Source organism: Ammospiza nelsoni, chromosome 2, assembly GCF_027579445.1.
Source record: "Ammospiza nelsoni isolate bAmmNel1 chromosome 2, bAmmNel1.pri, whole genome shotgun sequence".
In the NCBI taxonomy this organism is placed as follows: Eukaryota; Metazoa; Chordata; class Aves; order Passeriformes; family Passerellidae; genus Ammospiza; species Ammospiza nelsoni.
In genome coordinates this window covers 102395456-102420644 of record NC_080634.1, presented here as the reverse complement: position 1 = coordinate 102420644, position 25189 = coordinate 102395456, and the positions used below count along the sequence as shown (strand labels likewise).

General features: G+C 41.0%; 1 protein-coding gene across 1 annotated transcript in view; it reads left to right on the top strand.

The window, feature by feature from the left end:
- The window catches only part of VEGFD (vascular endothelial growth factor D), a 30784-nt gene extending 5979 nt beyond the window's left edge, over positions 1-24805 (top strand). Inside the window, exons 2-7 of the mRNA XM_059466955.1 lie at positions 11706-11916; positions 15901-16091; positions 18470-18618; positions 19893-19990; positions 22431-22626; positions 24141-24805. Coding sequence (XP_059322938.1) covers positions 11706-11916; positions 15901-16091; positions 18470-18618; positions 19893-19990; positions 22431-22626; positions 24141-24267 — 972 coding nt within the window. The 3' untranslated portion in view covers positions 24268-24805. The remainder of the gene's footprint in view (positions 1-11705; positions 11917-15900; positions 16092-18469; positions 18619-19892; positions 19991-22430; positions 22627-24140) is intronic.
- Positions 24806-25189: the final 384 nt, after the last annotated feature.

Below are 25189 nucleotides of genomic sequence, written 5' to 3'. Positions count from 1 at the left end.
GGCAGTGGGCCATAATTTTGGTGATCTGAAAGCAACCAAAACAAGCCATCAGCTCAGGCTCAGCAAGTGTTGCTTGTTTCTGTTTCTGCAGTGTACTGGTGCTTTCTCCCCACAGGCATTTTTGTTGTTTATAACCAATGGTGTGGTGGGATCAATGTAGGCTCCCACAGGGGGCAAGCAGAGAAAAGATCTGCCTGAAAACAGGAAAGAAAAACTGGTGCAAACTCTGCTGGTGAGAGCTCTGCCATGGTGTCTGCAGTTTTCATTCTGATCAACACTGCTGCTATTCCAGACAAGGTTTACTTGGGTCTCATCTCCTGGGGACACCATACTGGCATTTGAGAAAAATAAATGAGGTACAGTTTTTGTAGGTGATAACTTCTTTATTCTAATTCCTGCTCAATAAAAGTTATATATTTTATAGTTTTCACACAGTGGGATCTGTGACTCTTTTAGGCCTTTCTCTCAGAGCACCTAACTCCAGTTCCAAAACTGGCCTTTGCCCTTTCTTGGACTTGGCTTTGAGACCATCCTGCTGAGGGGGGAAAATGACCTGAGCTATGCTGCTGCAGGGAAGTAAATCTGATATGGTAACTTTCCTACAGAAACACTTATTCCTGAGAAATTTCTCATTCCTCTCACTATGTGCCATTCCCTTATCTACTTCTCCACCTGCTTCCTACCTCCCCAGCATGCTTTGCAAATCATCATACATCTTGCTGGGATTTGAGGAATGCAAACAAAATGCTGAGTGCCCCCACTATAGCTGCACAGAACCCCTTTGCCTATGGGAAGACCAAACAGAATTTTTTTTAACATACTGGTGAAAGAGTGATACACGGGCTTCTGCACCAATGAACAGCAGAAGAACAGCACAGGCTATTTTGGCTTTCTTGCATTAAGAAAAATTCAGCTTCCTTGCTTTGTGAAGGACAGCTGAGTATTTTTGTGTTTTTTGCCCAAATGTGAGTTAAGGTGTGCGAGCACTCAGCTGGTGGTAGGACGCCATCTAGGGTCCCTGTGCTTCCACAAAATCCTACTGAGCACAAACAGCGTGGAGCTGGACTCCTGGGATGTGGCAACCCAGTGTGGGCACCGCGTGAATGGCTTTGGAAAGGGGTGAGCACCCCGCTCACCGTCAGGATGGGTTTTCCTGAGCCGTGCTTTCATGGGAATCGGGCTGAGCTGGGTCTGACAGCGCACGGTCACCGGCTGCACTGGGCAGGGAATTCTATCTGAGTCACCGTGAATTGCAAAAAAGTTGCATCATGTTACTGTATCATATGTCACTTTGCACACAGGGAATGTGCCACAAAGACAGGCAAAACTTCTCACTTTAATTAGCAGCATGACTCAGAAACCATGTTAGGATACTTTTCTGAATTGCTAGGGAAATATTACTCAAGAAAAACTACAATTCCAGGAAAATGTGTGCGTGTGATTGGGGTAACATAAGTTCATCCAGTGTTGGCAATAGCTTTGCTTTGTGAATGACATTTTGAAACCCAGCTGTCCAATTGGCTAGCCATACCTCCAAAACATTTATTAAAGTGTCTTGGGGAAAGCCCAAAAAACAATGAAAGCACTAACTGAAGGACCCTTTAAATAATATTAAATAATATTTTCAAATATTAAAAGAACACATAGTCATCTGATTTCATGCAGGTCTCTGTTACTGAGCCATTCCAAACTCACTCTCCAAACCCCAGTGACTTCCAAAGAATGGGCAAATATCAAGAGACAGTGACTACAGCCTGGACACGCTCTTTGTAAACACATTTAAGATGCTATTTTTGATGTGTGCACCCTGTCATAGTGTTGGGCCAGCACCTAACCTGGTGTACAGTGAAGTGATAATGTTCTAGCTGAGCTCTCTCTTGAGCAGCACATCTGCCCCAACACATTGCAGCAATGCAAGACATCTGAACAAGCTTATAAGCAGAAGCTCAGAAAATGTACTTTTAGACTCCCAAAGCTGTCAGCAGAACTTAGGATATACCGGTGAGTTACCACACTGGACATTTATGACAGATCATCTGTGTTTTTTCAGTTACCAAATGAATGTACTTTGCCTGATCACTGCAGGAAGGACCTAAAGGTGAACTCTCAATGTAGTTGACTAGGCTTGAACAGGAAGAAAATCCATAACTTAGCAGACCAAATATTTCCTTTCAAATACTGTCGGAAACAAGGTGACCCCTGTGGCAGGGAGAAATGATGCATCTGACTCCACTGATATCAGAAGGCCAATTCATTACTTTATTATACTATATTATTCTATATTATATTACACTGAATCTCAACTGAATCTGCACAAGCACCCAACTCAACTCCACTGCACAGAATCTCATGACTGTCAGCCAATATTCTCAACACACACAGGATTCAATTGGTCACCAAATCACAACACTCACACCAGAATCCAGTTACCAATTCCCTTCAGGTAAACAATCTTCCACAATGCGTTCCACTTGTGAACAACAAGAGGAGCAGAAATTGAGATAAGAATTGTTTTTTCTTTCTCTGAGGTTCAGAGAATGTGAATCCCAGAAATATCCTTGGGAAGTTGTGTCTTTCTTTTCTCTGTGAAGAGAAATGTAGCCACAATACACCACTGCAGCTTTTCCATTACTGCCAGCAAGCTGATGCACAGTGGATGTTGTTACCTTCAAAATCACAATTGGAGGATGTTTCCTATGAGAGCCAAAAGACCTGGCTGTGGGAAGAAGCATCTCTTAAATGAGAGTGACAAAGCTGATACTCAAAATGTTTACTGGCTGAAAGAAAAGTGCCTCAATTTGGTGTAAAGATCTAACTGGCTAAAAGTATATAGTTCTGAGAGGTATTTTGATAAAATACTATCAGTCTCTGCTGATAGTATATGTGTGTAAATATATATATAAAATTATATGAATATTCTGAGATTCGTGCTTCCAGAAAAACATGACCAGTTCTGATGTTTTAAGTTATTTTCTTTCAATATTTTGGTTTATTCAAGAGAGAATACAGCAACCAAAATATCTCATCTCCAAGGATTTTTATAATGTAAGCATGCTACTAAAGTGCAAGAAGTCTGATTTGTTTGCTGTAACACTACAAAAGATCTATTCTAGTTAAAAGGCCATTCAAAATATAAAACAGCTGTTCTCTTGAAGCCCCAGAGAAGTTAATATGATTTACTTGTGAAAACATATAATCTTCAGCTAAAGTAGAAGCTGTTTTATCATCACCTTGACCACCAAGTTTAGAAAATGGGTAATTAGGTCTCCTTCTTCAGTGGAAGTTAAACTGGAGACCAAGAAGACAGACTCTCAAGAAGAAATATCTGGAGGGAGCCTTTTACCACACTGAACATGAGGTGGAGCAGTCTCGAGCTTCCTCCTCCTCTGGTGTTGTGTCTGTCAGACGATGTGCTGGCAGGGTTTTAGCAGAAGAGGCCCTCAAACATCACAAATAGATCAGTGAAAAATGGGACAGCCTCAGGTCAATGTCCCCCTGTCAGCCCTCTGCCCCCTCAGAGAACACCTGGCCAGACTGTAAGTTGGACCATTTTTTGTTCCTCCCCAACCCACAAGTGACATGTCTGTCAGTCCTTCTTTGTGTGCTGTGGCACAGTAGAACTCTACACTGCTCCTCTTACAGGCCAGGGCTCTATGCAGCTTCTCTTCCAGCAGCCGTGGCACACAGGAGCTCAGGATGGAGTGCTGTGGTCACAGTCACCCTCTCCTGAGAGGATGCACTGCCCAGGCAACACTCTCTAACTCTCAAGGCAGACTGCAGAGAGGTTTTGCACAGATTGTGGGTGAGGGAAGCAAAACTTTCCTGCTCCTGTTCTTCAGTCCTTGAGCTTTTTCAGGGAAGAAGTTCCATCCCTTTGTGTATTTTTTTGCTATATACTTGGACAATACAGCTGCATGCTTTCAATATAGCTCTCACTGGAGAAAAAGCCCTCTTTAAAAAGTGACAGCTGGAAATTTGTCTTGCAGGGCCCAAACTTGTCCCCACTATAAACAGAACGCCCTTTCGGGTTATTAATGCTGTAACAGTGATGATCAAATGGATGTTCAGTCTGGACAAGGCAGTGCACTGAGAGAGATGAAACATTTTTAGAAGATATTTAAGTATTTGTTTACAATATTTTGAAGTACTGCATGCTCCTGAAATTTCATCCATGCTTTTGAGATAACAAAGACTGTAATAGCCACTTAAAAATCCCATGACAAGCCCACCATGTTCCAGAGAATAATTTTAGTAGGAAGTCAAAATATCTAATTGTTTTGTCTCTCTATGGTCATGTTCACTATAATTAAAAATAGCTTATTTATACACTAATAACGTACACTGATGCTTCCAGAGGGAATATAGCCAGGGATGCAAGTTCATATATCAGAAGTTCATAGCTGACAGAGAATCAAAAGTATGATTTTACTGGAGCTGTTGAAAAGTAAACGCTCTTTCTCTCCTTGGAAATGAAATACAAAGTGATGATAAAATTACTGCATGCTAATATGTGTCAGACACGTGGCAGGGTTAGATGCCTCATGATGGATATTTATGGGGTGCTGCAGTTGCTTTTGATAGGGCAGTAAGTCACTCCTCCAAGCCTCATGTTTTCAAACTGCAGAAGATTTTCTCAGTGTTTTATTTCCTGTTATGCAACACCCCAAGGGTACAAGATGCTGTATTATAGACAATATTTGTTATGATAAAATTTGGCAGTGGTTGAGCCCCTGCTACCTAAAAATCATGGCTCTTCACACTGAGTGATATCTTCTGTGTTTCCTTGGTACTCCCTTTGGATGAGTGCCTTCCTCTCTTTTCTCATATATTTTGCTTTGGCTATAGACACCAGGTTAGCTATCATCTCTTCATTCTGTGTTTTTACCTGACTCCAAACTGATAGGAGACACAATAATGCTAAAAATACTACTAATAATGATGAAAACCCTCAAGAGAGTTCTTCTTACTGCACAATCTCCACACAAGCTTATCATTCTTACCAGGAAAATGTAGTTCTTTGTGTTGGCATCATAATGGCAGGAGCTGCTTGGCATTTTCCTGCCAAGAGAGAACCAAACTTTTCCATGGGATCTCCCTTGCAGTTCCTTGGCCACATCAGCTCACAGTCTGTGTGCTGGGAGCCACAGCATGGCTGGGCAACTGCACCATGGCTTTGGGGCAGGGAATGGAGTGCTTTTTCCTGCCAGTCCCAGGCCCTTCTGACCCTGCTGCAGCTGCACTTCCTGGATGGTTATATCTGTGTACCTCATAAATTGCTTGTGCTTTTGATTAGGAGAGGTTATTTAATCTCATTTGACTACTCTCAGCTGGGTGGGATTCAGTCTCCTCACTACAGCTAAGCTGGTGATCTGCCAGTTCATTCTTCAGCATCAGTGAAGAGGCATTTTGGAGGCACAGATAATTCAACAGGCTTTAGAATGGGATGAATGTTCACCTAGTGGCCCTATTTTTCTCCATTATCTATGAGAGGAGTCTCAGATAAATAGTTCATATTCATTCAGGTGAATAGAACCATAGAATCAGATTATTTTTTATTTTTGAAAATTGTGGGGTGGCAGGGAGCTGTAGGCACTCTATCTCCACAAGATGAGCCTGCAGCTATAATCAGTTTATACACTGTAAAATCACCTTGGGGAATGCATCATGGAAGAGAAAAGGTGGTTGTTTTCAGGTGTAGCATGCATAGAAGCAAAATTCCTTGGTATTTTCTTGTGGTGATGAATCATCTACCTAGTATTTAAACTGGTTTGAATCTAGTTCTGAGATTAGCCTTCAGGCAGCACTGGAACAGGGAGAATTCACTTTCTGGTTAGGTGAATTCTGGCATCAAGTCTTTGTCTTCTACATAACTTCTCTTGACCTGAATGCAGTTGCTGCAGCTGCATAAAGCACACAATGCTGGCATAAGGGTTCAAATGTGCTCACATGCTGCCAGCACTCTTTGTGTTCAGGTGCCCTCATTATGAGACAAAACTTCCACCCCCCAGACTGGTTAATTTTGAAAGCTTTAGTCTGACCTTATCTAAAGCCTGTTTGACCAAGTTTCGATACAATGGCATTAAGAGAATCATCACTGTGCTATGCAGCTACAATCTGCTTTTACTGGCAAGATAAATCTGTTACCTTCTTTCTATTGCTTAGCTGCTGAGGGGATGGATCATAAAACAATGCAAGGTTATCAAGAGGTTCCTTAATCATTTGTCCTGGCCCCAGACACAGTGGTAATGCTGAAAATTTCCATTGGTATTTATGCAGCACTTGCCACGACAGTGTCTGTGACCCTAACTCAGAAAAACATTCCTTGTCAGAAGAATTCTTACATGTGTTTAGCTTTAAGCAGAGGTTTATGTCCTATTGTAGAGAAAGACTGTGAGGCTGGGCCTTAAGGAAAGTAATCATGTGTAAAGCTTTCAGGATGTATTTCTTGGGTCTGTGAGCATGCTTGAGTACAGAGTGAAATGCAGGCAGATTGAGCAAAATATAAATTTCTATCAATTTTTATTTTTGCCTTCCCATGCACACTAAGTATTATTCATCTACATCAATGCAGATCATTCATGCATGTGTTTTCTTAAATACAACCTCATTTGTTTTTATGCTATAGGTCCTCAAATAAATTTAGGACCTTAGCAGGCCTTTTTTTGACTGTTGTACTCCACATCTTTCCTCTGTTGTTCAAAATACCTCCAGGAGCTCTTGAAACACATTGTTAATGCTGCTGAAAAGAGCAGCACATGTCAAGGAAAAAACAAAAAGAGTTCTTCAAAGATAGGTTCTGCTGGCTTTCTTAGACATGATTTTGATTTATTTTTCCTAAGCAGGAAATTAGGAATTTGTCAAGGATGGAGAAGAGATGCAAACTGCAGAGCTGCAGCCCCTGATAGGGTATGGTCAATACTAATAGTCAAGAAAGAGCCCAGTTTGAACAGGGCAGGCTGTCTGTGGGATTGTGCATTTGTATGACATGATGCATAAGCCAAACATTGGACTAGCATAAATCAGTGGGGAAATGAACTCAGTGGCTGATTTTAGTCAGTGTCCAAGGTGGGAAAGGCCACTGAATGTATCACTGCTTTTTCTCTTGTTCCTTTCCAGTGCTGACTACTTTTAGGGTTTTTCTGGCATCTGAGATTACTGGGAAAAAGATAGATAGCCCATTATGGTTTCTTTTGGAAGGACAAGAGTTGTAATTATCCAAAAATCACAATGGTAACTCGTGTTATCATTTCCTGATGATTGTTCATTGCCAAAATAGAGGAAAACAGATATTCCTCTTTGAATTGAAGAATAATTTTGGAACATATGAGAGGTCAGTGTTTTGAAAAACATGTGACTTCAGTAAATTAGGAATCTGGTTTTTATTTTGGGGTATGGGATCTGTTTTTTGATAAGACACTTAGAAAAATTACACTAATAGCTGCAGAAAGCTGAGGAGATGAGAATGATTTACTTAAACCTACTACTTTGATATTTGTTATTGATAAATTCTGCTCAACTATTTCTCACAGGGAATAGCATTATGTCTCTGGTGGACTATGGGCTGTACATTGATGGGTACTGAAAGTTTAGGAGCTTTCCAGTAATATGGCTCCAGAGGTAATTTTTTCATTTGGGAGCATGGAAATGGCATTGCCATGGTCCTTTCCCAAAGACCCCTTGTCTAATTTGTTTTTCTCCCAACTCTTAATGCATGTTTTAAGGTTTCTGGGGCCGGAGTTCATGGCTTTGCTCCATATGTGTACATGCCAAGTGCAGTGAAGTTCTGCTCCACATCTTTGTTGCAACCATTACAACCAACAACTTCCACAATGGTGACAGCTCACCTCAGCTGACTACTAAAATCTGTGTCAATGTGAAGGAAAGTTGGATGGGGCGTGGAAGGGAAAAAAAGTGATGTTCCTCTAGACTAGGAGGCTGAGCAGCTCAGCCTGAGATAGGTTTCACTAGACTCCCTCCTAGCAGAATATGGGGAAAGCAGTGAAAATAAACAATATCAAAGCACAGTGGGATCCAAGCAGTTCAAGATGTTGAGAGCAGAGTGGAGAATGGGAAGGGAACCTGGAAGGAAGGAATGTAGTCATCAGGGAAAGACTGAAAAAGGGAGGTAGGGATATCTGAAAAGTGGGAAACAGCATGTGCAGATGGCTACAGTCAGGGGAAGCTATCAATGGTTCTGTTCCTCTTTTGCTTTTTGTGAGGAGCTGGATCTCCCAGAAATGTCAGTGAAATGCCAGTCTGTCATCTTTGTATCTTTCCTCTGCTCTGTGGCTGAGTGAAGAGCTCCCCTCTGTTCAAATGCTGGTTTTAACTACTTTCCACTTGCTATCAAAGTGAGAGGGCATAAAGTCCTAAATCAAATGGCAGGAAAGTTTGGGACTCTGTTGAATCTAACACCCTCCTCCATTTTCATATTTTGAAAGATTTATTCACTTTTCTGTCCAAAGCTGCACTCTTCTAAGTAGGTCTTTTCAGTCAGCCACCGTATGTCTGTATCTAAACAGAACTTGAATTTAAACAGCAGTAAATGAAAGAAGTCTCCAGACCTGTGTGGTGCCCTATGGCACTTCATCCATGGTATAATCTGAGACTGTAATAAGTTCTGTGTTTTTATTTGGTGCTGTCCTTTTCAAAATAGTATGACCAGAATTGAACACTTTGGAAAGATTTGATGACAATGATCTACTTGGTGCAGCTGTGCTGTAGGAAGAGCATGGCCAGCAGAAGCAGTTCAGGCTGTAGGGCTTTGTCCTGCTGATGGAGCTGATGCACCTTCTACACTTTTCATTTTTTAAGCTTTTACTTTTCAATGCTTTAAAGTTGTGGGCAGCCAACTCTGCAGTCAATATGTATTACAATGAGGATGTCCTCCTAGTGGCTTATCTAGCAAGCTTTTAGAACAAGGTTTTAGATAAGAGCATTGTAGTAGTCTCAAATAAATCAAAAGAAACACATAAGGGGCTTTTCACTGTTCCTGTTTTGACACTTAGCAAGATTGGAACAAAATTTGGTGCTTCTCTTCAGATGTTTTATATCCCAGATAGCTGTGTTGAGATATGCTTGACCAAAATCTACCATACTGATACCTCTTGTGATCTGGTGAGCCTGGCCCTCCTGGTCACCCAAAAAAAAGACTTTCAGTCTAATTTCAAATGAATCATGCTCTAAAAGTGTCTATATTTCTCTGTCTGTGCTACAGAAGGAACTCAGGAGGGCAACCAGCTCATTAACAAAATAGGTGTCCCCGCTGTAAAATCCTATAACTACTTGAGATCCAGACCTCCCTTAGACACCAGCAGTGCTTTCAGCTCACCATCTTGCCTAGTGTCAGCAATGCCCAGAGACAAAGACCATCCTTATCTCTGTAGTGCTATTGTTATGGGAAAGGGTGCCAGGAAATTCTCTACTGGATAGGGAAGAAGTTAAAAAGTCAGCTGTGAAATGTGTTCCCTCTGGGAAGAATATAAGAAATAGAAGAAGCAGGAATACAATTATTCTTGTGTTATCATGGTAGGCAACAGGCAATCCCATCAAGCTGCAGAGCTCGGATAGGTGTTGGGAAACATGGTGAGAGAAGGGGCAATAGGGCTGAATAGCTTAGGCAAGCTCATACTTTGCTCATCTAATAATCAGGGATTGGTTTAGTGGTGAACACAGGGGTGGTGTTGGGTTGATGGTTGGACTTGATGATCTCAGAGGTCTTTTCCAACCTTAACAATTCTATGATTAATAAAACCTCTTGATATAGGAGTAAGAGAAATTGAGAAGCTAGTCATCCCAAACTGCTGACTTTTACAAGAAGTGCAGGGGTATATCTTCCAAGTTCCAGAATGCTATCATCTCATTTTACAGGTTCTCTGTAAATTAAGTCTAGTTTAGAAGTGTTGGATGCTGATTCAGCTACAATATTCTTTTGTACCGCAAAGAGAGAGGAAAAAAGTTAATGCTTAATAGAGTTCAGTTTTGATGTCTTTGGTCCCATTACCATGCCAGTTCTGGTCCTACACTTGCATGTTTTGCAAGACCAAGGAGACAGTTTGTGAATGGGAGAGAATGGGAACATAAGCTGTGGTTCTTAAAACAAATAAGTCTTGACGCATTGACCTCAAGCTGAATTTCAGCTTTCCTGGATCAGCAAAATTCTGGGTATCTTGTTTGTAAAACTGTCTAGAAATTCAGTTACTGGTGCTAAGTATTCACATTCCTTCTGAGCTATTTGTTCATAAGTATTGAGATGGGGTTTCTAGTTTTTACCACATATGAAATGCATGAGAAATCATTCACCTATGAAGCAGCCATCTCTATTATGAAATATGGCAACTTGCTAAAGCACAATATAATGTTCTGTACGGCATAAAAGGAGAGCAAACAACTTTTTCTGAGTTAACTACTTAAGGAATTTTAGGTCAGTGAAAGGTAATTACCCAAAAATTAACTTGGCCCATGTGTACAGGCTAACATCTGTACTGCAACATTTAGTTGCAAACTAAATGCCACAGATGTCTTTATAACAAGTAACAGATGCACTCAGTGCTTGGATTTCAGACCTCATCTAAAAATCTTCCTGTTAGAGGTGGCCCTTTCCCTCACTCCTTCCCCAGCCCTACACAGAGCACTCACTACTGGCTCAGGCTGCTGTCTGCTGCACACCTCATGGACAGCCTCTTGTGCTACAGCTTTGCTTTAAAGAAATGAAATTTTATTTGTGACAGCTGGCACTGCAGCCCTTTGTTTGCCAGTCAAAAAATACAGTTCACTGTATGACCAGAGAGTACAGCTAAGAGAGCACCAGCTCAGTGCAACACAGACATTTACAAAGATAACCTCTTACTTGTGTTGGAGACTGCTTTCAGCAGATCTGGTGAGTCAGTGGAAATAAATACTCAGTGCCTTGATAAAGGCACAAACACAGAAAGCAGCAGCCAAAGAAAGCACTATTGTTACAGGATGCTGAGCAATATGAAGTGTTAAACACTTATTTTTAAAGTGAATATTAACTGCAAACTGATGGTACATGTCTTTGTAGGGCACTTTCTCCAATGGAAGCAGAATGGTCAGGAGCATCACGCAGGTGGAAAATGCAATGACTGTGCTAATGCTGCTATACAGGCACAGCTCTGAGGCTGGACATGGGCAGGGCCCAAGTGGAGTCACAATGGGAGATGGCAGATGCATCCTGCACCTTGCAGCATGTTGGATGATGTGCTTGCCTGCCACATGGATGGGCCCTTATACTTTGTGCAGCTTCCAGCTGCCCCTGCAGTGGTGTCTCTTGGCTGGAAGCAGAGTTTTGGTACCCAAGGCAGCTTGTTGCAGAGGCACATGGGCTGGGCTGATCAGCTGAACTGATCCAGGTTCCCTGTAGGATGACCTGGGATTCCCTCTGGCACTGCAGTGATGTCTGCCAGGGACACAGTACAGTCTCCATTTGTCAAATAGTTCTGAGGGCTGTGATGAAGAGGGTGAAGAAGTGGGAATCTCGCCTTCCCAACCTCTGTGGGCACAAATCCTGCAGATAAGTCTGGTGCTGGGCACTCTCAAGGCCTGGGGCAGCTCTGTGTGCTGTTGTTTTCCCAGGCACACTCAGATGTCCTCAGTAATGTGCTGCCCTTTGGTGCAAGTGCTCCACGTGCTGTGCTAGGCACAGGCTGTAAGTGCTGCCTTTCTGACCTCCCCTTTCCTTCCAGAGGACATCTCTGTCAGCACTGGAGCGCTCAGAACAGCAGATCAGGAGAGCATCCAGCCTGGAAGAGCTGCTCCACATCACTCACTCTGAGGACTGGAAGCTGTGGAAATGCAGGCTAAAGCTGAAGAGCCTGGCCAACCTGGACTCCCGCTCTGCTTCCCATCGCTCCACCAGATTTGCTGCTGCTTTCTATGATATTGACACACTGAAAGGTAGGTGCAGGTTTGTGGCCAAGTCTGAGCTCAGCTTCAAGGCCCCTCCCTGATTCTTGTGCAGTAAACTGTGAAGGAGGTGAGGGTTTTCCTATAATATACCCATACTAGAAACAACAGGGCATTTCTTTTTCATTTCAAAATTACTTTGTATAAAAAGGTTTCAGACAACAGCCTGAGTACACCTCCCTGTCATGTGGCCAAATCAGGCTTATTTTCTCTGCATGCTCTCCAAAGGGAAGATGTAGTGTTCAGGGATTTGTCAGTGCACAAAAGAAAGAGAAGTCAATGTACAAAAACCAGGTCAGAATGACTGGATAAGGGGCTGGAGAGCAGCACTGTGCTTCATCTCAGAACCTGCTTGCAGGCAGAAATGAATAAACTTTACTGCAGGCATAGAAATCCATTTTTTATGATATAAGGCACTGCACCAGCAGCAGAGTCTGGGTGGGAACTGAGAGAAAGAAGGCATTGCCCTAACCTTGATCTGTTTGGGGAAGTTTCTCCAGAGAAAAGACCTCGAGGCAACCAACCAGAAACTAAAACTGGAGAATCACAACCTACTCCTTCCATCTGGAGCAAGTCTGAATATTGCTCCTTGTAGCTGTGATGCTCAAGAGGAATTACATATTCATGGATGAAAAACAAAGGATCAGTTACTATATTTTGGTCCAGCAAATGGACATCCTACAGCAAAGCTAAACTGTATCCTAATGAAGGACAGGCTGAGATAATCTTTGTTGTCTTTATCCTGCTGTGATATTGTCATATCACTTTCCTTTTGGGAAATCAGATATTACTGATCCTGTTCCAATACCACTTTTACAACAACCCCAGCCACATTCACACACCATTACTCAGCTAAATTATGTCTGAAGAAAGGCCTTAAATTGCTTCTCTGAGCCACAACACAGAAATGTGTATACAAGTGGCTGTCTGAAGAGGATTTTCATATCACAGGCATGGCTTTTCACAGAAATTTTGTACAGAAAAAAAGTTAAAACAAATACACACATGAAGAACAATTAAGACAGCTTTTAATAGTGATAAACATTTTGCTTACATACCCTTGTAATTCTACTCAAAACCATTAAAAATCCATAGTTATTAGTAGTAACCAGAGTCAAGTGGTGTAATGCTCTACTCACTGTTGCTCATTTAGTGAACACCAAAACACCAACATTTCTGCAAAACTAAAACATCCCTTTTGTCAAAACAGCATGACAAAAGGAGATGTTATTAAATGTTACTGAAGCAGGGAACATTGAAATGGGCATTTTTCAATGGCAGAATAGTGTGACTCAATATTTATAGCATAAATATTGTTCAGATAATAAGGTCACTATGACATTTAGTGTGCTGTGAATTATTTGAGATGGTCACAGGGCTTGAGCACCTCTCCTGTGAAGTCAGGCTAAGAGAGTTGGGGCTGTTCAGCCTGGAGAAGAGAAGGCTCCATGGAGATCTAATTGCAGCCTTCCAGTATCTAAGAGGGAATCTAAGCTAGTATCTCCAGCTGCAAGACAACTGGAGAGAGGCTTTTCCCAAGGGCATGTAGTGAACCTAAAAGAGGGTAAGTTTAGATTAGATATTAGGTTGCCCAGAGAAGCTGTGGATGACACATCCCTGGAGGTGTTCAGGGCCTGGATGGATTGAATATTGAGCATCCTGGTCTGGAGGAAGATGTTCCTGCCCACAGCAGAGGGGTTGGAATTTGATGATCTTTAAGGTCCCTTCCCAACCAAAATGTTCTATGGTTCTATTTTACTATGGTCATATTGATAAAGTTTTCTTAATAGCTGTTCCAAGTTTTCTGCTTGGAACTGCTATTAAGTTGCTTGCTATTTTCCCTTTGAAAGTCTAAATTCAGACACAGAGATGTCAGCTTTCTCATTAAAAGTCAAGGTGCTGAAATTCAAGTTAAAAAAAGCCCATTGGGGCTGGCCATTCTTCCATTCAAAGTGGAATTACTCCAGGACAGCAAGTACTTTTGTTCTAATATATTAATATGTTCAAGGTACTAAAGCTCCTTTAAAAAACCACAGGCCCATAAACATGTATTTCTTTCCCACACCCTTTCCAGTCATTAAACAGTGACCTTTCTGCCAAGTGCATCTGTTTTGTTTTAATAAAATATTTTGATGAGAACGCTGGGTCAAGATTTATCATTGTTTCACTAGAGTATCTTCCACAGCACTCCAAATTCCATCAGGGAAAATTCAGGACTTTGTTCCTCCTTTCTAAAGCTTTAACAATGAATTCACTGAAAGTCTGTGTCACTTCACCAAACCACAGTCTCCCCTGAGCTGCTCAGTCTCTAAGGACTGCAGCACTTTCAAGCTGGAGACTGTATCACGGACAAATTTCTCAGAAACTGCTCTGTGCCTGGTCTCAGAAATGACCAGGGTGACAAGATGAACAAGCTGTGACACTCGGTTGCTTGGCAGCCAGTTCCTGTAGCAGCCCTTCTGCTAAAGAAGTGGTTAATAAAGTGAGGGTGTGTGCAGCTGAAAGGTCATCACTGCTTGTGCTCATTGAAGTGACATCTGAAGTGATTACATGCACATACATTAATGAGCTTGGCAAACACTTTATTTTCTATTTTAATGTTAGGATTAGATTGGTGTTTTGATAGAACTAACATTACTCTAGAAAATTCTATTAATTTTAATGATTATTCTTCTCTTAATTTATGCCTCTTTTTCACAATTCAGACATCAAAATCTTATTTCTTGTACTCTCTGCATGACTGAAAAATTGAGCAAATCAACCATGTTGAAGGACTTCTCAGGAATAAACAAAATTATTTAAATATACAAAGTCAGTTGAAGAAAAAGTTAAAAATAACAAAAGGAAATTCAGGAATGAGAAAAACAGATCTTCACCTGAAGGTGAGGAATAGCTTGTAGGTTAAAAGTATTCCAAGATTTCTTTTTTCTCAGAACTTCTCTGTAAATGTAGGAACTTCTTTTACAATAGTAGGGAGGTGGACTGTGCTGGAAGAGAGACCTTTTTTTTTTATAGTTTAAAAGTTGCTTTTCATCTTTCATAAGCCTGATGTAAAGGGTAAAGAAGAAAAATGTTTTTCATCATTTTAAGAAGAACTTAAAGCATAAGCATTGATGACTCGTGAGCAATTCCATAACTTGAATCAAGTAAGCAAAAGGCAAAAAAAAGGAGAGACACCTCCTGAGAAAACTCAAGACTGTATTATGTTTATTAGATAAATGTCACTTTTTTCTCTGTCTGGCTCAGGCAGTTAATGCATTATTCCTTCTCACAGTCAGAATTTGACAAATCAGTCAAGCCCAGTCTACTAGTCTACAGCAATTCAGAACCTGAAAGATGCCACAGTGTTCTGAACAGATGACTCACGCTCGAATTCATATTGCTGTTATTCAGCCTGAACCCCCTGGTGGTGCTGAGGTGTGAGACTGTTTGTCTTGGATTTCACTGGGCATTTTGGAAACTGTGCTCTCTGGCTGACATCCACCAGGAGCACTCAAACCCTCTGACCAGAATCTGCTAGTCATTAATGTGCTTTTGCACCAAGGCCCGGGCCCTGCTGAGTCCGTGCTGGGGTGCGCTCAGAGAGAGGATAAAGTGAAAATAAGGAAGGCTACCCAGGAGCAAGGGGGAACAGGGTGTGGGGCAGCCTGGCCAGACAGACACTGTGGAGCTGGGGAAATCAATGCAGCTCTACCTGATCTGCTGGAATTAACAGAGATTTTGCTCATTTGCGTTGAAAGCTAAAGGCAGATAAATGCAACAACCTCTCTGCCGGTGCAGCTGGTGTAAGTTACTGGGATAATTTTGCACTCAGAGTCCCTTTGGTCCTTAGATTGATCCAAATAAGTGCAAATTGATCCAAGTAAGTGCAAATGGCCTGCCAGCACTTCCTTTTTATTTATATAATGCTTCTGCTTCACTAATCAAGAGGTTTAGATTTGCCATGATTGCTCATAAAAATGCTGTTTTCTCCAGTCATAGATGAAGAATGGCAAAAGACTCAGTGTGTGCCAAGGGAAACCTGTGTGGAAGTTGCCAAAGAACTGGGTACAACAACCAACAAATTTTTCAAGCCTCCCTGTGTGAATGTGTTCAGATGTGGAGGCTGCTGCAACGAGGAGAGTCTCAGCTGCATGAATACAAGTACAACTTACGTGTCGAAAACGGTAAATGAGGCTATTCATCTGTTTTCTTTTTACCCTGGCTCACCAAAAAGGGAGGGGAAGGAGGATGTTTGGTTTCTGAGATCCTGTTATGAAAGATCTGTCTGCGCTATCATAACAAACAGAAGAATTAATTCTTTATCCATGTGGAGTGAATGCAGGAGTGTACAATAGCATTTTACATCCATGTTGCATTATTAAAAATTGTTTATATAGGCGTAGAGATGGAAAATCAGGTCCTGAGAAAGTGACTGCAGGCTCATGATGATCAGAGGTTAGATTCTTCTTTAAAATACTGTCACTTGGACTGGGGACCCCTTGAGATCATTGTCTCCTGGGAATCCTCTGTATCCAAGGTTTAAGCCCAGGAAATTTTGTTGTGTTGGGCCTCTGCACTTCAACATTCTCATCTGTGCCAAGAAGGCTGGCTAATAATTTTGGATGTGCAATTTTGCAAGCCAAAAGAGGAGACATATTCATGAGGAGAGACCAGATGCTCTTAATTAGCATGCCTCAGGATCTGAATGTCCCAGTTCACACACCTCTTAGGGAAAGAGAGGCACAAACCAGAAGTCAATTCTTAAATGGGTGCAACAGGCAATACCCAAGTTTTAATGAGCAGTCCCAAAAACTGAGCATAGAGTAGCCAGACAGCTTCTTTCTGCAGACTCCCACTAGAGGCTATGTACAGAGATATCTTGCTCCAATGGGTGACTGAGCAGAGCTCCAACTTTAGTACTTTCAATCCACCCTGTGGATGAAACCATCCATCATTCATCAGCAATCTGGTCTAGTGGGTGGCCCCCCTGCCCATGGGAGGGGGTAAGGGGTTGGAACTGATCTTTAAGGTCCCTTCCAACCAAGCCTTTCTATGATTCTATGATTCATACCCACAGATGAAGCTCATGGCACTAGTCCTCTTTGATAAACCTTCATCTTGTGCATTCCTATTTCACTTGGCGTAATAAATGAAATTGTACTTAGGAAAAAGCCTTTTTTTTAAATCATAATAAAGATCAAGGGCAATTGTTTCAAAAAGAAAATTGAAGCCCTTATGGGGAACAGGTCCAATTCACTTCTGTATTTATTTTGTGTTTGTTGGAATGTAATTCCACTGTGTCTGGTTGTACTGGAATATAGCTGGAGTAAAATAAATCAGGGCCTGTCCTTCTTGCGTCAATGCTCATTAGTTGCTTTCATTTCACACCAGAAGGGGAAAGCTGTTATGAGCTGTTGGCCACACACAAAAGACATCTGATCAGCTCAGGGAGCTAGGTCAGGCTAAGAAGTATTTATTTATTTATGTGTCTTTTGAGCAGCAGTTCATAAGTGTGTTGAAAAACTGCAATTTTGCAGAGTGTAACATTCCTTTAGCATCCTTCAAAATAAGCATTCACTCCAAAGTCCCCAGCTAAGTTCCATTTCTGGATACACCACCATCAGTCCAGATTTATTCATCTAATGGAATTATTTCCATATTCCCATATTAGTGAGAGGATTTTTTTCCTTGGTATAAAATATCAACTGGAGGCTACTGGTGCCACCTAGTTAGACACTGCAACATGTAAGTTTTAATGCCTGAGCAGTCTGCTCAGGAATACTTAGTCCCTGCAGGTGGATGCAGCTTTAAGCCAGGACAGGCTGGCACACCAAGATGTGCCCAACGCTTTGGTTTCCATGGGAAGGAAGCTGATTTGAGGGGCAGAGGGAGTGTGGATCCCTTCAACAGCTCCTACACAGAGCTGCCCAAGGAACCAGAGCCTCCTCAAGCCCACTCAGAGATCACGCAATAATCTGGATGCACTGAAAGCAGGCTGCTCTGCTCCTTCAGCTCCTGCTGTAGTCAACAGAGAGACAGTTCCAGGATGATTCCCTGCAGAAACCCAGCTGCAGCAGAATTAACTTTCCTCTATTTACTCCTGTTTCTTCCCTCTCTGAGGAGGGTGTGGAGGTTAAGTTAGGTCCCTAAAGATGCATACTGTGATTATACCCAAGGACAGTTAAATAGGTCTCTGTAAGTAGTAGAGACTCAACTGATGGTACAACCAAAACCAAAGTTCTCAATACCTACCTCTTTCCCATTTTGCCCTAGCATCCAAAAGAGGTTTTTGTGTTTGCTTGCAAATAATTTTGAGTAGTCTTGGGGGTTTAATAGCTGTAATACAGCACTAGGATGCCCATTTTGGCAAGTTCCTACCTTGATGGGCATTGCTTACTCTTCAAAACCCTCAGTGCTCTTCTGTATGGTAACTATCTCCAGATAAGAGCTGGGTGGGAAATGGTGGAAAGGAATACAAGATTTTTCTTTAAAATTGTAATTATTAATTAACTATTAACTGTAGAATGGAAGCTGAAAAATAAATGTTATTTGTGCCATCTAGCTCTTTGAGATCTCGGTTCCCTTGACAAGTGTTCCTGAGCCTGTGCCCATCAAAATTGCCAATCACACGGCCTGTAAGTGCACATCAACCACCCAGCGCCAGCAGTACACCATCATACGAAGGTCTGTCCAGTACCCAGAGGAAGATGGGTAAGTTCCCTCCTTTGCAAACTTCTACACACACTGAAATTGTTTTGTCCCGATTTGCATGTTATAATGGTCCCTTCTCGTTCTGTTTTCCCGACAGGTTTTCTGAATAACTTGCTTATCACTCAGGGTTAGAAAATTCACCCAAACCATGTCAATTTTAAGTGAATGATCATCAGAATCCAACAAACTGATGGCCAGTTCAGCAGCATCTGGAGTCACTAAGATTTTTAGGTTCTTTAGCAGGGACTCAAAGTGCTCATATTGGCACTGTGCTCCACTGGAGGTATTTGTGAATGTGTGCACAAATGTTTTCAGCCTGACACAGCAGCTCTGCTCGTGCATTATTTAGTCAGGGCACACTGAGTGCTCAAGCTAAAGCCCTCTGTCACACTTTATGGCACGTTGGGTCAGAATCAATGTGAATCTTGGCTTTTCACTTTTTGATCCAGTCTTGGTTTGCATCTCTTGGGCTCGTGGGCGGGAGAAAAGTGACCTCACATCTCACTCCAAAATGTGGTATAAAATACAATTACTCCTGGTGAGAAAAGGCTACATAAATTAACAAAAACTCTAGAAACTGAAATAGCTTGAGTGACTCACTGGAAGTCAGCTCGAAAATCTCTGTCAAGCCCTGCATTTGGCATTTGGTCCCCATCACTGCCCTTGAGCTGCACATTGGGGTAGTGAGAGGTGTCATTTCAGCAAAGCCACTCCAGCTCTCCCTCAGCCTGCTGGCCACTTTGAATCCTCTTTCTTGACAAATACAGAAGAACCTCAGTCTTTTTTCAGTTTGTGAGTTTCCCCCCCAGAGCAAAGGGTCTGAAAGTCAATCTGTTCCTCTGACACTGAAACAGTCTCCTGTGCATCCATGAGCATGGGCAAATTAAACTGGAACTGAACCTCCTGCCAGCATAGCAAAATTCAGTAAAGCTACACAACATGAATACTGCAGGACAAAGACCACCCTGCCTGGGGTAAAGCTGTTTCATGGCAAAGTGGAGCTGCAAAACTGTAGCTTTTTCCTAAGGCTGTATCTGAAATAGGTGCTAAACTTCCTTCCTGTGTCACTTGGAGCCAGAGAGCTCCCCCCTGTCATCAGAGGCACCCAGACCCCGTTCCGTCTGTTTGCAGCAGCAATGCACACTGTAATGCCAGGCCTTCAGTGGGACAGGTGGCAGACCCAGCACACCAGCAGCTCATTTTGCCAAAAGGCTACTCTGATGCCCCTAATTATCTTTTTTTTAAATTCCTATCTCAATTTCTTTTTCTTCTAGATGCCCCTTTACCAACAAATTTTGCCATAATGGATGGATCTGGGATAGTGACAAATGTGAATGTGTTATAGACACACAGCACTCCAACAGACGAGAAGGTAAAGATGGAATGACAAAGAGACACTTTTGCATACTCTCTCCAAGCTCTTTGTCTCTCATTCTGGTCTTCTCACTTTTTTTACATTGAGAGAGTTAAAGTTTTTATTCCACATCCCTAGATAGACTTGGATTATGGTGTGGAAACTCGCCTGAAAATAAACACACATATGTGCTTCCCCTCATCTCATGTTTTTGGTTTTTTTTTTTTTTTTTGCTTGAATGTTTTACTCTCTCTGTATCAGCAACCTGAGTAAGACCTAGGAAAGTATTTATAAGATTTTGTGAAGTAGGCACCCTGTGCAAATTTTTATTTCACACGTGCCTTAAATTCTATGACGAGCATTAGGAAATCTTCTCAACTATAGAAAAAATGCACTAGAATACATTGCATGGGGCAGGTACTTTCTTTTTATAATTATTTTATCTTTAGTTTTTAAGAAAGTAATTAATAAGCAATAAGATAAAAAAAACCAGTCCTGCACATTACCTGTTGTCAGTGCAAAAAATTATATAACTTTTCAAAATACTTGAGTACTTTTAATGATAATCCTAAGTTATTCAGGAATCCTTCAAACAGATATACCCTACATACTCAGGAGCATGTGTGTATACTTCTTCAGCTCTGTGGAAGGAAATGGAAAAGGATAAAATTTATGGAAGAATAGTAACTGCCTTTCTTCCTCTGCTTCTCCTGTAAAATTTTAATTTGTCAAAGAAAATTGCAGGAAATATTCTGGGTGATAATTGTGTACGCCTAAACATACTTGTTTGCAATAAATATTAAGAGAAATAAATTTTTCTTCAAGTCCTGTGTAAAGTTTTTAAAAATTGTTTTTCTCAGTAAATTGTATTGGTTAAAATAACACAATCATAGCACTAGAGGAAACAGAGAAGGAAACCTTGCCTTTGTGCTTTAAGCTATATTCAGCAAGAGAAAGAATAAACCATTCAATCTGGTGAGCAATTCCTAGACTAGCAAACTAAAATAAAGCTAAATAACCTCATAAACTGGTCTACTGCAATCAGTATGTTAATTAATTCTCCTAATGTTAATAAGCAAGAAATAATTTGCATAGTGGTTTCTGTTGGATCTTTTCTCACTCTGGATAAGATCCTCTGCCCATCAGGTTAGGCAATCAAACACAAGTTAGACTTTTCAGTCCAGAAAAGATGAGTACTCTATTTTAGCCTGAGTCTGAAGGACTGAGAATAGCCAGAGCCCTCTAAACTCAGAGTCTTTTGTATAGTCAGCTTGGAGCATTAAAATCTGTGGCTTGCAACAAAGGCAATTATGGCTTTTGTTGACATACACTCAATACTTCCTCACAAAAATACCATTCTCTGAAGTACATTGTGTTTGGCAAGTGGCTGGGACAAAATAACTTAAAACTGTCTTTGATGTTGAAACAAAGTGAGATTGAAACACTCAACACCACTTCACACATGCCAGGTTTTATCACCCAAAGGGAAGGGTTTGTCTTCCAAGAATTTTGGGCAGACTCCCTCCTTGCTTTCAATAGGCCTTAGGTTTTACTCTGTTGAGATACTGGTTTTTCATCACTGAGAAAATAATAATGAAAATTTCTTTCAAGTAAGGTGCAAGCCTTTGCTGGCCACTGAGCTCAGGGATCAGATGGTAGAGGTGCAGGTTACATTTCACATTCCATAGGTTATATCCAAGAGCTAATTGTAAAGCTACAGGAAATTACCTTCCCAATGACACCTTATATGCCATGACCTTTAACCAGGGATGTGCTGCTTGCATTTTAATAAAGCTTTCACAAAATGTGTTCCCTTTTTGCTAGGATTAGCTTCATATTGTGCTCCAGATGTGCATTTTCAGGGAAGATATTAGACAGTGAGTTCCCTTGGCTGTTCTGGCTTTTTTTCTGAAACGAGGTATTTTCTTTCATCTTTGACAAATATGAATGTGCTCCTAGTTGAAGTGCTAGGCCAGCTTGCCCCATAGTAGACATAGCATTACTGCTAAAAAAATTCTGCAGGGACTGTGTAGTGAAGTACACATGTGATGGGTGTGGTAGTTTGCATGGATGTGCCTTTTTGTCACGGGTACAAATCCTAAATCCTAAAACTAAAGACTAAATCCTTTTGATATTATCTTTTTAAAACTTCCTGTCCAGTAAATATTTGTGCATTCCAAAGCATAACACTAGGCTCTTGCAATATACATCTCCCAAAATTTTTTTTTGTGCTAAGTTCAACCCACAAGAAATAGCAAAATTAGAATAAAGTGAAATAATCAGCACAACCCTCTTGAGTCCTATTCTGCACAGGAAGTTGCAACAGAAATTGTGAAGTCTAGAATCTATCAGAAAGTACATGTGTGAGTCCTAATGAATATAGAACATACAGAGTCTCTTCAAAAGCAGGATTTATCCATGTAAAGCTTACTGCTAAAAGATGTATGTGCTTTTGCAGGACTCCCTTCTCTTGCTGAGCTGGCTATGTGTGGACAACATATGGAATTTGATGAAGAAAATTGTGAATGCATCTGTAGACATAAGTGTCCCACAGATTTCTTTCAAAGTAAAGAGAACTGCAGCTGCTATTTGTGTAGGGAGAGCCAGGAGAGCTGTGCCCTAAAACACAAGATATTTCATGCTGAAACCTGCAGGTAAGTGATCCTTGCCATTCAGAGTCTACACTGCAAGAGCTGAATTAGAGATGCAAGTGTTTAATTGGCTGGGAGGTACACTTGGGATAAAAAGCCTTGCTGAAGTTAGGGAGATAATAATAATAATAATAATAATAATAATAATAATAATAATAATAATAATAATAATAATAATAATAATAATAATAATAATAATAATAATAATAATAATAATAATAATAGTAGTAGTACTTATAGTATAAAAGGACTCCAAAGTTTGTTTGTATTTTTAAGAAATCCGGACAAGGCTGTTATTCAAGTGTCAATACTTACTACCTTTTTTTTTTTGCTAATTTTTAGGGAATGATGATTAAAACTGTACTACAACTGGTATTAGTTTTTGCAATGAGATACAGTTTTGTAGGTAGGCAGGACCCATCCTGTGCCAGCTGTTCTCTGTGCCAGCTGAAGGCAATCTCATGGATGGTTAGGGACAAAGGCTCCCTAAATTTGCACACGGAGCACACAGAACATTCCTTATCCAGTTTGTCCTCAGAGCAAGTAATTTTCTAAACCTAATGCAATTTTGTACACATATAAATCTACTCAACCAGCTCTGACTCCACTGAGAAGCAGGAAAATGGTTCTGGGGCTACTATGCTCCATGAATTTCCCTAATCTGTTTGTATTATTAGTTTTGAGGTTTCTGTGTCAAATCTCAGATAGAAAATGCCCTTATGGATTAATTAAATTTTAAATTTTTCAGAAAGCTTTGGTCCCATGTAGAGGCCCAGGAGCATGCAGCAGCTTAGTCTCAAAGTTTATATAAGGATAGTCAGCATCCAGTTTCCCTGGGTACCTTGGCAGAGCTGTAGCTCACTGAGTGATCCCCAGAGGGTTCATTCCCAGTGATTTCATAGGTTCATTCACAGGGAAGATGCTGTGGAAGAATTAACATTTGCATCTTCAGGTTCAACTTTGACAACAAGGACAAACACAAAATAGAAAGTATAAAAATAGCTAAAACAATTAGCAGAGCTAAAACTGAGCATGAAAAAATTGGTTATTTATATGTTTCAGATAGGTGGGAGGGGAGCAATGTAATCACTTGTTTACATGAATTTGGCTTCTAGAAATTCCTGTAACCTGGATGCAGGATACCTTAATGCCAGACTTCCATGCAGTATTTCTGGAGGAGCAAAGCTGAACCATGAAGCGAGATCAGCTGCTTTTCAGAGTCCAAGGGCAGCACTTTCCAGTGCTAACCCTCAGGACTTCACTGGTCTCAAGAAAGGAAAGCATCACTTAAGTTGTGAATGTGGACAAATGGACCACTGCAAGACATGTTGCTGTAGACAGAAATTGCGAGGCAGCAAATTCTTGTCTCCCTCTGTTGTAGGATGTCAACACCTTTCCAAACAGTGTGTAGGGAGCATTGCAGTGTTAAATGATGAAAAATTTGAGGAATTTGACAGTGAAGAATTTTTATATTAAAATGCTTTTGTCTTTTGTATTCTTTCTCCTTAATCAAACAGTTGTGAAGACAGATGTCCATCCCAACCCAGAACATGCCCAACTGCCAAACCAGTCTGTTCCAGGCATTGTCGCTGTCCAAAGGAGAAGAGAGGTTCTCATGGGTCCCAAAGCAGAGAAACTCCTTGACTGAGCTTCCCTATTCTTTGAAAATCCACTGCTTGCAAAGTAGCTGTCACTGACTTTCAAACAATAGTAAACATGAACATCTTCCACATTAATAGCAGAATTAATCCAGTCTGCATTTATTTATTAGAGTAATCACTAACGGCAAGTGAATCCTCTGGGACACTGGTAATTGCTCTCTAAGAGGTAACAACAGCTGATGAATTTCTGGCTACATGGAAGAAAGATTGGAAAGTAGCAGTTTAATGTTACATTATGGAAGATGAAACTGTATTGGAAATAGAGTCACAGTCTCCAGCCAGTCGTTCAGAAATTGAGACTTGATAATCTTAGCCTCTGAATCCTTAGCTAATGCAGCTCCTGGGTAAAACTTTCTTCAGAAATTCAGTGTACAGGATTTGGCTTCTAATAGGTTCAGCACTGAGTTATTTGATCTACTGTTCAGCTTTGATTATCATTTTGTGTTTATTGTACAACTACTGTCAGATGTGCCATATTTAAGTGTATATAAGAAAATAAATACATCAGTTATTCAAGTGGATTTGATTTTTCTCTGTTATTTTAAAACTCTGCCCAACAAAAAGGAAATAAGAAAAACCCCATAGCCATTTCAAGTACAATTTTCTTACATTTGTTCTACAGGGACTGGCTCCTGCCCAAACCCAGGTCTAAACAAGGTCACTTGACCCAATAGTTTCAGTAAAAAAGAAGCATTTTTCCCATGTCTGCTTGACAGCATGTGTGATTTATTTATTTGCTCCTGGTGTAGTGTGTTAATCTTCCTAAGGGGATTGCAGCCCACTAGTACTGTGATTTTTTGGAAAAGCACTGTTGACTAGAAGAAGGTTTTCCTTTTAGCCTACCATGCAATGAAAATATCTCCTTTGCACTGAAATTCCTCTCCCCAGTGTGAGGCCTGAGTAAC